This window comes from Falco peregrinus, chromosome 1 (assembly GCF_023634155.1).
Source record: "Falco peregrinus isolate bFalPer1 chromosome 1, bFalPer1.pri, whole genome shotgun sequence".
Lineage (NCBI taxonomy): Eukaryota > Metazoa > Chordata > Aves > Falconiformes > Falconidae > Falco > Falco peregrinus.
This window is the reverse complement of record NC_073721.1, coordinates 94,221,840-94,236,509: the sequence shown is the minus strand read 5'-3', so window position 1 is coordinate 94,236,509 and position 14,670 is coordinate 94,221,840. Positions and strand designations below refer to the sequence as shown.

At 43.9% G+C, this 14,670-nt stretch overlaps 1 protein-coding gene across 12 annotated transcripts in view; it reads right to left on the bottom strand.

Annotated features, from left to right (window-relative positions):
• Positions 1 to 4,908: 4,908 nt before the first annotated feature.
• TRAF3 (TNF receptor associated factor 3) overlaps positions 4,909 to 14,670 on the bottom strand; it is a 71,203-nt gene continuing 61,441 nt past the window's right edge. For all 12 annotated transcript variants that reach the window (XM_055797887.1, XM_055797894.1, XM_055797873.1 and 9 more), the window contains 2 exons: positions 13,975 to 14,149; positions 4,909 to 12,768 (listed from right to left, as the gene is read on the bottom strand). In XM_055797887.1, coding sequence (XP_055653862.1) covers positions 12,197 to 12,768; positions 13,975 to 14,149 — 747 coding nt within the window. In that variant the 3' untranslated portion in view covers positions 4,909 to 12,196. The remainder of the gene's footprint in view (positions 12,769 to 13,974; positions 14,150 to 14,670) is intronic.

The window sequence follows — 14,670 nt, the reverse complement described above, 5'->3', positions numbered from 1 at the left end:
TGGAGGTCCCCCTGCCTGGAGCTCTGTCCCTACCGGTGTCACAAGCGTGGCCCATGAATTGCCAAGAGAAAAAGCTCCTGAGCAGCAGCTCTCAGCCTGGGTATCAGTGAAAATGCAGTCAGCACTTTCCGCACAGGGAGCTGAATGCCAAGAGATGTCCTCGAGGTGAAAGGCTCCTGCGCTCTCATTACCACTCACAAATCTCTCCCAGGGGACTCTCGGGGTGAATGCTGGCTGCAGAGATGTCCTGTGTTTAATGTGTGTGTATGTGAATATAAATCATGGATACTCAGGAATAATAGCTTGGAAAAAGGACTGCAGTGTGCAGAGGGCAGCATGCATGCTTGTCTGTGGCCTCAGCATCCCTCGGCTGAGGTGGGGAGGAGGGAAGAAACAGCTCACAGGACCCTGTGCAGAGAGAAATGCGATGGCCCCTGAAACCTGGTATTTTGGTGGGGGTGGGGGTGCTTCACACCTTCATTTTTACTTTTTGTACCCGGCAGCTGCTGCTTTTCAGTGCTGCTCGTTTCAGCTGCTCAGCAGCTCTGGTCCCACCGAATACTTGCTTGATTTTTAGCGTGCCAGGATTCATCTGACAAGCAGATAAGGGCCTAAAATACCCAACCTATCCTGTATTCATCAAAAAACCTGTGAAATCCTGGCTGTGGATGGACAGTCCCCATCCCCCTGCTCTAGTGTTGGGGTAGGACAGAGCAGAGCAATTACAGAAATCCCAGCAAAACCTGTTACTGGGGACAGCTGCCCACTGCAGTGTTGCTGCTAGGACTGAGGTGACAGAATTAACCAGCCTGTGCTGTGGGTCTCTCCCCGGGGCCAGAGCATGCTCCTTTCCAACCCAGCTTTTGCCCCTGCTACTGCCCCAAGATGCTGCTGTGCCCCAGGACCAGGCTGGATGGGAGTGAGGTTTGGATCAGGTGTTACAGAAAAAGAGAAACAAAGACAAAAGGAAGCAGAAATCAGTCCCCAGAAACGAAAGCAGCTGCCTGAGTGCAGAGATCAGCATGTTCTGCTCCTTGCCACCAGCCCGCCCTTCTGCTCCCCCAGCCTGCTCCCCCTGTGCTGGCTGCCGCAATACCCCTGGGAGGGTGAGCACATCGCTGACGCAGAGGGGGAAAACAGTGCACAGCGGATGCTTGACCTTCCCAGCACAGAGTTATAAACCGGTAGCAAAGCCAGAAACACCGTTCCCCTTAGCCAGCCAGCAAAGCCACCTCCTAAGCCCATGAGGGACACCCAGCACCTCTCTGAATTACCCTCTTGTACAACTGTGTCTCTTCTTACCACTTAGAACAGTTGTAGCCCACAAAACAAGGGATTTCTCCAGTGCAAGCCCCCAGCCCCAGTGCTTTGCAGCTGGAAAGTGCTGAGCATGAAGCGGTGACGTTTGTGAGCACCAGTCCCCAAGATGGCTGATCACCCCCAACACACACACGCTCCCTGCCGCCCTCCAAACAACCAAGCAGCAGTAGCACCGTCCCCAGAAAGTCATTAAGCACATGGAAAAATTATTCTGCCATAACTGTATTGTGCCCCACAGCCTCAAACAGACGGGAGTGGGCAGAGGCTTGCTGAAACCAGCCGCCTGCAAACCTGGTGGTGCCAAAGCCACCCTGCTGCAGGGGCAGGAGGCTGCTTCCAGGGCGCGCTGACCGGCCAGGCTGTGCCCAGGCACACGGTGTTTACTGGGCTTGCTGGCACTGCCGAAGGTTTGGACATGAAGTTAATCCTAAATAACTGTGGAGAAGTGCCCTGTCAGGTGGCAGCCCCTCCAGCTGTAACATCTCATGGCTGCCCTCAAAGCAGGCAGCCCCTAGCAGCGGTCAGAGGGAGCAGGGTAAAATCCCGCATGAGATTTCATTTTGTCTAAAACGATGTTAATCTCAGATGCAACAGCACAATCTATACTGCCACGGCTGATCCCTGGTAGCAGAGGAGCTGCGTGAGCTGCCAGGAGAGGCACAGCTCCACGGCAGGGCTGGTGGGGAGCCCAAGCTGAATACTCCATCAGCCCATGGAGCCCAGCCTCCCCCGGGGCTCCACGCCAGTTCAGCAAAAGGAACTCGCCCAGCGCTTACGGGCTTCCAGCAGCTGCACAGTCACGTCCCCTAGGAGCAGCAAGGCAGGAGAAGTGGCCGGAGGGGATCGCACTTGATCTCAGAGCTATCTAGAAGCCGCTTGCCTTGCGGTCCGGAGCCGGAGCAAGAGGGCTTCCTGCCGAGGGTGGCCGCAGGCAGCAGCTACAGAGCTGCACCAAGCCCGCATCTCAGGTCCTGAGCCCGCTCCCAGCCAGACACTTTAACCAGCCCACTTCATCCAGGCCCTGCACTTAGGTAAGATTTGTTTTTATCATCGGAGGACTGAATGCCACTTACACCACTACCTACCCCCAGGACACCTGCTAAAGGGGCAATGGCTGGGGACCGGCTCAGGGCTCAGCCACGTTCCCACTGGCTGAGGGCGCAGGGTGCACAGAGACAGATGCCATTTCTAGCAGCCAGGGCTGATCCAAACAATCTCCTCTGCGGGAGCGCCTGTGTCGGCGCAAAGCAACCATCGAGTGTCCATTTGCCTGCAAACAACTCCTGCCTCTAACAAGCACAGCGGTGCTGCCACAACACACATTGCCACCCACTGCACCCCGAGCTGCAGCCAAACACTGCTTCACCCCACGTGCCGCCCGCAGGGTGCGAGTCAGTCCCCCAGGGCCTCTTCAGTCTTTGCCAGCCCAGCTGGTGGGAATTCAGGTCCTATGGGACACACAAGAGCACACATCGGGGTCCAACGTTCACTACTGCCAGAGATCACCCCAAAGGAGCCGCGCGCTGGGTGGGCTCACCCTCTCCAGGTGCCACGTTTGCCTAGGGGGGCACGGGGGGACACTGGGGTTATCATCTCTTTTGGCCTAACAAGGACAAGCCAGACACATTACTTGACGGTGGCAGCCACCAGGGCTCAACCCAGGCACGCGGGAAGGAACCACACAACTAACTCGGGGAAAACTGGCTTTGGGGAAGGATGGGGGAAGTCACCTCTTTCATCACTTGTTTTGACCACTGGCTATTTTCCCCTTCCTCAAACAATTCCAGGACTTGGTCCCACTGAAGCAACCTATCCCAGAGAGCAGGAGATTGGTCCATCTGCAGAACCAAGAAGTCAAGAGGTTTTGAAAATCTTTCTCCTTCACAGACAGCATGCAAACCCAAGGCTTGAAACGCGAGGCAACTTCAAAAAAATTTTAACAAACCCATAAAAATCCCCCCGCAATTCTTGCAAGAGATGGCCCAAGCGGCAGGTCCAGGCTCAGGCAACATCCGTGTCTGCACAGCACCCTCTGTAGACCAGGATTGCTCCTCAGCCCACACCCCCCGGCTGCTCCGCTCCCCAGGGCCGGCACTGCTCCCGTCACCCCAGGTACCGCCGGAGGACAGCATGCTGCAAAGCTGCCGGCTGCCATCTGCGGCCTGCTGCGAAGAAGAAATCTTTGAAGACTCATTCTTGCCGGGAAGAGCATCATGTATCGTTTCAATTAAGATCCATTGCTGGGGAGGCGGAGCAGAGAGGTGGAGAGAATCAGGGTTTGCCTTCACGTGTAAAGCAATTTGTTTCCTCTCCACCTCTCCTGCAGCACTATAATGACACAAGCGTCACGTCTGAGCAGCACCAAGCAAAAAAAAAAAAAACAAATTGGGAGGAGGAGCTCTGGGGATAGCAAAGGTTGCTCTTCCTTAAGAGGCCTCTGCTTGAAGGTAACCCGTTTCGTTAAGACAAGGAAGTTCACCGTCCTTTCACACTCCACAGCGAGGAGATACGAAGAGCTTTAGGCGGCACAGCCTCAAGCGGAGTAGGGGTGGGAAGTGTGATGAGCAGGGCAGGGGATGCCAGAGCATCCACATACCGGTAACTGCTCTCTGCAGCAGCTGGGAACATCTGCCTCAGCACATCCCGGACGGCACCTCTTAGCCATCCTTCCCTCTCACCGTGCCCACCTTCCTGTATTTGCCTTTTCTCTGGTGTCCCCATTTTGCCAAGAAAAGGCAGTCAGCCACCCAGCACTTCCAGATTACCTGCTGCAAACACCAGCATCAGCTGGCGAGGTCACACTCACATTTGGGTGCCAGCAGCCCAACGGTGGACTCTGCCAAGACACCACGGTCTTGCCTCTCAGCACGCGCAGGACATTCCTGCACTGCTAAACCCAGTATTACCCCTATAGTGACGTGAAAGAGGGGAAATGGGAATTTCAGTAAGGAAGGGGTGCAAGGGAAGAATAAACAGAAGGACAGACTGGTCAGGCATGCCTCACACCCACCTCTGGGGATCAGGGTTTCCATCACTAGGGCAGATCTGAAATGCGGCAGAAATACTGCTTCACTCACTTCAAAACAGGGTGCTGCTTTTACAGACTGCACTGTGGTCCATGATTTCAAACACACACCTGAAATGCATTTCTGAGTTGCGAAAAGTCATTAATGACACTGGAGAAGAAAAAAAAAAAAATAATCTACATCCTCAGACATTCAAGCCATACTCTCGTCTTTCCTCTCCCACACCTCTTTGGGAAAGTGGTGTACCAAAAGTACATGAAAAGCCATTTCAATTATTTCTACTCTATTTGCATAACGACTCCTGACACTGATGTTAGGACGAATACCATCACCTTGTTTATTCTAGCAGAGTTATCACATCGAAAATCAGACCGATAAAAGTTATGGCAAGTCTCCTGTGAAGAGGAAGGGATGTGCCACAATAAAAGTCTATCAGGCATGTAACTGTAAAGCACCAAACAGCCAACCTACCATGGGTTCAGAGAGGAGAAAGGATGCACCCTGGCCACCTGCAAGTCAACAGCTGCCATTCAAATTCAACACACCAGTTTTTTTTAAAAAATATGATTTCCTACTTAGATTTATTTTTTCTTTAATAACACAGTTTAGCATTTCAGAGTTTGGCATTCTACACTCTTACACACTGTCCTTGTTTATTAGCATTTGAACACAAAAAGACATAGCAAGACCTCCAAACACAAATAAATACAAAAACACAATATACAATAAACTGAAATACAACATATAATAATGCTATTGGGAAATTAAGACATGTTGCTAATTCCTTTTTCATATTATTATTTTAACAACATGGTTATTGCTGAGCAATAAATTATACATTTTAAAGTTGTTTTTCCCCCTAAAAGAAAAGGACGAGAACCACTGGTTACCAGATCACTTGCACTGTATCCTTACAGCTATTGATAATTAAGACAGGCAGAATATACACAATCAAATGAGGTTGGCCTTCTTTGGTCTTTGTTTTTGATCATAAAACTGAACACAAGTGTACCGTTCACTGAAGAGTATGAGATTAAAGAAATGGATACACAAGTTTCAAACACGTTAATTTGTACATTATTCTCGATCACTAATGTCTTTTCCATAGATATTTCTTACAGAATTTCTTGGAAACAAATGTCAGCTTTCGTTTTCCCGATTATTACGTTGTTCCATGCATCTTAAAGGTTATCCTACTTGTCTAAGAGAAATGGACCTACGTTTAGCCCATCATCTCCTAATGGGGTATTTTTCACAGCTCTCTAGTCACCACTAAATCATTGGAGTTTTATACCTTGTAGAAAAAATCCTGAACTTCCCCCTTTTTTTTTTTCTATAAAACTGAAAAATAATCTATAAACCAAACAACACTAAGAAAAACAAAACAGGTGGATCACATGATGCATCAGCAATGATGGAAGCTTGTACCTTCCCATTCCACAAGTACAAATTATACAACTCTCTGCCAGTGATGCAGGTCATAGTTGGAAGATGTGTCCTTTCAGGTGTGAGCTATATTCAAATCCAAAGCTCAGAACACTATGCAAGAAAATGACCTTTACGAATGATAATGCTGGTTTATCTCAGTAACCCTTAGACAGAGTCAAATTTTATCACTACGCATCGCACTGCCAGCAATGGAGCGTGTGAACACCGGCATTGCTAAGAAGTTAAAAAGTCCTTGCAGAACTGGCAACCAAATTAAAAGCTTAGTTCCAAAGGACCAAAAACACAAACACCACGTAGAGACAACAAACCCTTCCCTAAATGGGTAGGTTAGTAAGCCACAGAGTTGGGATCCAGATTTGAATTCCACATCAAGTCTGGGATGTTTGGGTCCAGGATTTTGGTTCAGGTGCTTCTCTGTGAAATTTAGAACTTATTTGAACCCTAAGGAACTAATCCTAACTTGGAGGGAAAAAAATCTAAACAAACACAGCCTAGTATCTACACTAAAGATCATGAAATGGAAGACAGAAGCTGCAGTCTTGACCACAAATTGGAAAAGAAATAGGAATAGTCAGATCCCTTACATGTTGTAGATCTCTACTCTTCTAAATCTTAAGAGGATGTCCCTGAATCAGCAGTCCAAAGTTTTCCACAACCGTCCCTATCTGGTGCTTCTCAAAGGCCTGGATTAAGAGGCAGGGAAGAACAACTAAGCCCTCCATATTTTGGTTTAAAGAAAAAGGAAGAAAGCCCCGCAAGAAAGAAATGGTTGGTCACGCTACAGGCTGGTAGAACTAAGACGAAGCCACTTCACTTTAAAATTGTATACCCCCTCCTCAGTTAAGAGGAGCATCAAGTGAGACTTACTTTGTTGGGTGATTCTGAACAAACAGACCAGGACACGCATGTGCTGTGATTACTCACGCTGACACATCGTGCTGGCGTTCCACTCTGCAGGCTGTGCAAAGCACCGAGTAGTGAGCAACATCTGGGCTACCGTACACGTACAACCCCAAATCACGACAGCTTGTATGTTTAATACTAGCCCTTACTGTCCCGATGTGGGTCTTTTAAGGTACATCAAATCCTTTTTCAGTTCCTTTAAAGGACAAATGTATTAAATGAGTAAAACCTAGTGATTTGAAGATAACACTAGGAAAACTGGAACCCCTCATTCGGTCCCAGCTCTGGGAGATTCCTTTAATGACTCTGGGCAAGTCACATCTCATCCCTGGTTTCCTTTTTCCAGAAAAGCCAAACAGCACTTGCTCTAAGAGGAATATGTTTGCAGATGCAAAGTGCTTCCTACACTGTAAATAGCACTAAAAACTACTCTCAGACAGGCTGAATTCCCAAACCGATTGTTTTTATTGCAGTAACTATGATTTCTAGGTCAACCAGAATATAGAGGTATTGACTGAACACGACAGAAATTCCAGGAAGAGGTCCAGCTGCTTTTTATTATATTTTGTTCCCAAATTAAAGGAAAGAATTTGCCATCAACAACTTGCCCATCACTATGCTTGTTCAAAATAGCGGAACCTCCAAATTAGCAGAGTATGAGGAAGGACATGTGTCCTAGATGACATTCCAAGGTCTTCAGAAAGACTAAACAAACTGTTTGCTATATACAGGTCTTCAAACCTGGAATATGTGAATCCAAAGTTTGTCCTTAGCCAAGATCCTCCCTTAGCAGCAGCAAGTTCTATTTGCACCAATTGATCAAGTATAACTTGAAGGGTTTTGTTTCATCACTTCTACATAAAGACATTGCATATATATGTGCATGCATGTCTGTGTGTATATGTATGTACCTACACACGTATGAGTCATTTACAGAGCAAAACCTAAGAGATTAGTTATGCAACCCAAGAATTTTTCCCCCTCACCTATTTGTATATTTGCATAGTTAAATCGTATCAAGGCATCAATACTGCAGTCACATTTGTCACTCTTCTGTGGTGCAGGCAACTTTTCTTGTCACTCTACATGCTTCTCTGTCTCGGACCAAACAGCACCAGTGTTTTAAAAACAAAAGAAAACAACAGAAACCTTGCATTGTTGGTGAAACGCCTATCCCACATGATAGAATACAGATACAAATAGGTGATAGCTTTTAAACTCCACCTCAACAAGCCGCAATCATGGCAAGCTGAGAAACATGAACGATACAATCACAACCTACCATTCATGGGTTCAACACTTAAATTACAACTAACACAATCTCCATTACCTTCGCATTTGAGAAATTCACCAGGCACAGAAACAGGCACGTATCTTCAACTTTCCTTTTCCAAGTAGGAAAATCCATGGGAAAAGGAAGTAAACTGTATTTAATATTTATAAGAAAGCTAGCATGTTACCCACAACGCTTTTTCTGTCAAAATTATGCCATCCATCGTCCCCTTTTCCCTATTGCACGTTCTCATTGTGAAGAACATTTACAGTACAAGGCTGAAAACAACATTGCATATTGTAAGTCAGCAGTTGAAGGTGTACCATGTAGACAGTAACTGAAACAAGACCCCTTTAATTAGATCAGAGAAGAAATGCAGACATGGTCATGCATCAGCATCACAGGTTGGTCTTTAAACACCCATATAGTTTCATCCTGTTTAGAATTCAAGTCTTACTTTCTAGGTAACAGATGCACTCATCCTGTGCTGAAGAGTGTACAAAAAGGGCAACATCCACATAGTCATACACTGGAATCTCCCTAGAGAAAACTGGAAACAGAAGAGGTTTGTACGTAACTTGAAGCGTCATCGTTAAGAAAGAATACCAGCAAGAGACTTCAGTTGTGTGCTGCTAAGAATTACTAAGCTGAGGAAAAAAAAGTTCCATTGAAGAAACTCTGTTCAAAGTAAAGCAAATACTCTGGGACCCCCTTGCAACAATGGCACACCACAGGAGTTAGCTGGGATTCAAGAGCGTATGTGGGGGCAGACTGCTGCCTCATGAATCACTTTAAACAGACAGACCCTAGAAAACTTTGGATATCTGGTCAGGAACATATAGAAAAAAGGATAAAGGGCATTTCAATGATGAGAAAAAAAAGTTAAATAATTTTAAGTGTTGAGTAAAGCACCAGGTATCTTTTCCTTTCAATTTAGAGAATATACAGTGGCCTTGTGTTCACAAAATGCTACATACTCCTTGCTGGAAAGCAGAGGAAACCGATTTTCTATGTACACAGTAAGAACTCTACAGAGATGGCCCGTGAGTTCTGCGGAGTAAGGGGTGTTACAGTCAAGGCTTTGGGTATTCCACAGCAGGCGGTGTCTACATTTGTGTAGCAAGATCCTGGATTTCACAGTAGGCAGGGTTGGCAAACTGGAAATTCTCTGGCAGCTTCATGTAGTTTTAAAAAATAAGTGCAGTAGGCCTCCATTTTATTAACTGTGATAAAAAGCATATATGCAAAAATATTTTTATATTGATAGCACATTACTGCATTATAAAAGCTGCCCAAGTGAAGCTGAAGATTCTGGCAGCTGGTGCTTTCGGCACTTGGGAGATGTGGAAAGCAGCATAGAGATCTGTGAAATACAACAGTGACTGATGTTTCTGCTACAGTGATCGGCATTAATATAGTTAGCAGTGTTCATATTTAAACTTCTCTATGAAGTTTCTGAGTCAATATCCCACTAAGAGGAGATATTCAGATCTCTTAAAGCTACTAGTTTAGGCTGTGTGCAGACTCAGGAAGACTTCCCTATTAGTTTACACTTTCTCATGTTTCAAAGTCCTTTTTCAATCACAAAGGCTGGAAACACTTTTTTCCTCCTTTTTTAAAGAGCCTGGATTTAGAAGCGCAATTCTGTCACAGGAGTTGGAAACTGTAGTCACAAATCTGCAGAATATGCTGGGCCCTGCTTATACTAGAAATCTCCTCCAAGTCCCAGATTGAAACAGGATATAAACTGTTTTGAGATGGCCAAACGGTTTCATATAAGTTTTCAAGACATGCAATAGCAATGGGAGGAGAGTCCTTTGGACATTTCCACTTGGGAATCCTGTTTTCAGTAAAATTCTGTGATGCACAAACACAAAAGCTCAGCTGCCTACATTCACAATTATTAAAATAACACAAGTTGAGCGAACCTTCGCCCAAAAGCATAAAGTGATGGGTTTGCTTATGCAGCCTGCATAAAACTGCAAGTGCCATATAATTATATCTAGAGATATAGATGCCGGTATATCTGTAGATACTTATCTCTTGTGCAGAACATCCTCCTTCTGTGCTAGAAATTAAATGCTAGCACATGCCTCCATATTTGAGCTTGCACCCGTTGACAGCTATGTACCATAAAGAGAGTACAGCACCTGGACAATGGAAGGCGAGAAAAGGAAGACAAGTTGCTGCTGACAGTTGTGACAGTCAGCAGCAGGCAGTATTCTAGCAGGTGCCTGGAAAACCCATGAAGACCACTTAGCATGCATTGTATATTCATAAATACTTCTTGCAGGCACTGTGTGTGAAGGCACAGCCAAAAAAGACAACGGCAAAGACGAGCTGAAATACAAAGGCATGAATTCAACTGCACCTTAGACAAAAATTGTGACTATGCCTCAAAAAGCAGAAAACTGATGCAACCTGACATTAAAGGCTGAGATGCAACGTTTTCTTTCAAGCCCACAAAGGCTAAAAACATAGGGGTGCAAGTCTGTTCTGCCTAAGAGGTTCTTGGATTTTAAAGTGCACCACAGTCAGACTATGTCTCTAGACTTGCTTGTCACAGGCTATTAAACAGAAGCAGATGAACACAGCAGGTTGCAATCAGCATGTTTCAGGGCTAGCAAATGCTTTCCACTGCAGTTCAGGCTGTTACAAGAAAGAAGCCCATGCATTCCCTGTTAGGATGCTAGTCTGCTATGAAAAGCTGTCACGAGCATATACATTCACAGCCCCACAGAGTTCTCAGATCAGTCCGTTTCAAGTGATGCCACCCTACAACCACAGGCATTAGAGGAAAAAATGTCGCCTGCCTTCACAGTGGCCATGGAGACTGTCTAGTCCAAGCTCCATAGGAGCACTGAGCATAACGTTTTGGCACCTGAATAAGTTGGATTCCACCATGGCCAAGTCATAGAAGCTCCAGAAGCCAAAGAAAAGGGCTTTGGCTTCTATTTTGTACATCACAAGGTACCTAAGGGCTCTGAAGACAAGGCTAAACATTATGCCTGAAGTCCAATTAAACTACCATTTCAGATATCAGAATTAATCTGAATAAAAAAGCTATGGTTTATAAGCAGCACAGCACATCTAAGGCACATGTATGCATGCAAGCCACCATCACTGTATTAAGACATAGCTGACTTGTCCTTAAGAAGCAATGGCTGCTAGTACAGAACGAACATATAGGCTTTTTTTCAGCACTAATCCTCCTCCCCAATACTGAAAATACTATATACTGCTGACAGCATAATGTGCAACATATATAGCTTGATTGGAAAGCATGGGGCAGAACTTTAAAAAATGTACAGGATTCCGTTTAGAACTCCAAAGTTCAACAAATGCCCTATTTTAGGGTGAAAACAATTATAAATCTGATAATGATGCACAGCATCCATGAGTGATTTTTCCTTAATTTTGAAATAGTGTCATTAACTACGACATATATTGTAGGTTTACATTTCTAAAGAGAAATAACAGAATTGAATAGTTTTTTTTTCTATCACAAGTGATAACCAGTGTTTGATATCTTCTATTTTTCTTCCAAGAAATATCAGTCTATCAACAGTTTTAAAATAAAATGTTTTCTGTAACAATAGAACTTTAAATAAAAATATGATTTTGATTCAGATACTTTTGAGAAGACATGGAAACTTTTCCAAGATCTTCTGACAAAGTAATTATTAAAACAGAGACCAGATGAGGCCTTAAAAAGACAATATACTATATTTCAGACAAGATTGCACCTCAGTTTTTCAAATAATATCATAATTGCAACATTACTTCATCATTTCTTCTTTTAACATGCTGACAATTTCCAGCTAGCCCACGTGTGAAGTTTTTTTGTTTTTGTATTCTAGCTTAAAGAAAGAAAAGTCAGTAATTTATTCAGCATATACTGTATATGTCTTTTCACCTCCAATTGACTAGAGCATTAATAAGTTAAAAAAAAAAAATCCTCTCTGACCATAATCATTATCCTCAGGAGGGATAAGTGATTCTTCAGAGCTTAAGTGTTGCTAGTTCTATTAAAAAATATACCATGGTATGATTTCTTAATGTGTTGCTACTTTCGCAATTGGACCCTATGCAGTTATGCCTTCAAACTCTTCCATCTGTTCCACAAGGTGGTTCTGTGAGCTTTAGGACCTCTGACTGAAGACAAACTGATATAAAAACCCCAAACGGAGTTGTCTTCTGTTTAATCCGCCTCCCCTATTGTATGTCAGGGGTCTGGTAGATCCGATGTATCCACTATGACTTTAATAAAAATAGTATCATCTTTAATATACGTTCCATTCTCTAGAACAGTTTGAGCCACAAAGACTGGGCAGCCAGATGCAATGTTCATTTCTCCAGTTGGCTTCTTGAAACTGCTGCTGTTGGGATCTGGCTTGAAAGCATCTCCTAAGTGGCGTCGAGACGGTCCCTGATCCATTAGCATGAGAGTCACTTTCTGTTTAAATGGCCAAGGAAGCAATGCATCGTATTCTCCACGCATTATGACAAAAAACAGCGACAAGTGCGTCCCTTTTCCCATGCCATCTCCATTAAGGTAAACCCTGGCACACATCTTGTAGCCAAAGTATCCAGTATAAAAGGGTTGGCTGTACAAGGACAGAGTCTTCCCCATAACTGCCTCTTGCTTCCGACGTTTATAATCTCGAATTTTCCAAATTAATACTCCGTTGTAACTGGCAGTTTCTAAAACTTGGAATCGGAGGTCCATGTCAGCCAGCCGAATATCATGAACACTCAGCATCTGATCATGTCTGCTCAGCTGTGTCTCTAGCAGGCCTGTTAGAAAACAGGAAGGACAGGGGTGAGAAAAGCTTATTTTTCTAAAGACTGTAAAAATCATTCGCTAATGTTCCTACTGCGTAAGAAAACTCTCCTCCTCAAGAGCCAAAGCACATTCGGCCACTAATGAAGCAATTTCCACAGACAACAGTTTGCCAGCTAGTATCTAGGGATTTCTAAAAACGTGGGTGTTAATCACGCATACAGTAAAAGTCGAATATTCAAGTCATCTAACATAAATTTTGCCTAAACTAAGCAATCTGACTACAGAGCCTTCATTTTTTTCAGAGCAGACTTGGTAGCATTATCTGTAGATTCCTATTAACAGTGAAGAACGTGGAAGTGGTCACACATCCTGCATAAACCCCCTGAAATTCAGAAGCATGACTGTTCTTCTCAGGCACTACTTGTCTCAGAAGTGTAGTGCTGTTACCATGTCTAATGTTCATCACAAAAGAACAGAAAAATCAAGCTTAGCTCTGTATTATATGATCACTTAGTTTGGCGGGAAGGCTGTTTTTAATGTCCCCTTTTCCTCATGTGAAAATGTTACTCGTCTTTGCACACTGGCAAAACTGGCCGACATACAATACCAAGAAGCAGATGAATTTGTATGGCGAGTTTGCTTTATATAGATTTATTTACATGTTAAGTTCTTTGTCCTAATCATTTAAACACTTACATGTGATCTACACTACTTGCTAAATCTCCAGTTCCACTTTATTCAGCAAGCATGACAATAACCTTATTCTCAAGCAGATCCCACAGTTTTCTTTGGATCAAATATACCCCCCCCCCCCCGTAACAGATATCTGGACAGGTGCTTTTAGGTAGATAACCAGACTGCTGATCCATTCATGGGGGAGAAGAGTAATAAAAGAAGACTTGTCAATATACCACTACCTTTAAAGAACCTGCTGAAAGCTATTAGCTGTCAAAGATCAACTGAGAAACTACTTATAATGAACTAACACTGTAATCAAGACAGCGGTCAAGAAAACAAGACTAGAATCAAGCCTAAGAAGCGGTGTAGAAGCAATGCAACATTGCCAAAGGGATTACACAGCTCCCTATTGAAAAATCAGAAGAGCCAGCATTATTGATGCTTCCACATAAAAATCACCATGGGAGTGCTATCCAAAATATTTTTTTTTTTCCTTGACAGCAGCACCGAGTACTTCAGTCCATTGTGCTTATACTTACTTGTATTTCGAGCTCCTTGCCCAGCAGTTTTATCAACACTTTCCAGCTCAGTCACTCTGTTCTGGAGGGACTCTACACTGCTCTTCATGCTGTCAGCCTCCTCCCAGTTCTGTCTGAAGGGACGGATTTCTTTGTCCAGTTCTTTCAGTTTTTCTGCCTGACTGTCTATCACTCGCTTTATAAAACAATAAGGTATGAGTTAAAATAACAAAAAGACATTAATTTATGCAAATTAATCAAGGACACATTTCCAATATAAAGAAGTTTCACTTATGTCAAATACTTTAGTAACACAAACGTTGAAAATTTATAGAGGAATAGCTCAAGTATTTATAAAACACTTATAAAAATCTTTAGTGCTGTACAGGTATAAATATTAAAGCATTATCAGAATTATCAACACAATTAGTAAAAAAAGAGGAACTGTTAGTATGCTCTCATCTAAATTAAAAAAAACAACCAAACAACTTTCAATGCAAGAACCAATATTCTGAATGTCTCTATATTGATATTATAGGCTGATACCAGAAGGTCAGAGTACTGAAGCAACAAAGCATGGGCACAACAACTTACCATGATGTGAATCAAGTGGCTGCTCATGTGCACACATTTATCATTGGGTAACAGCAAAATAAACTTGCCCCTCCAGAAAAACACCAGTACTCTTGCACACAGGGAGCAGGAGTATATGTATGT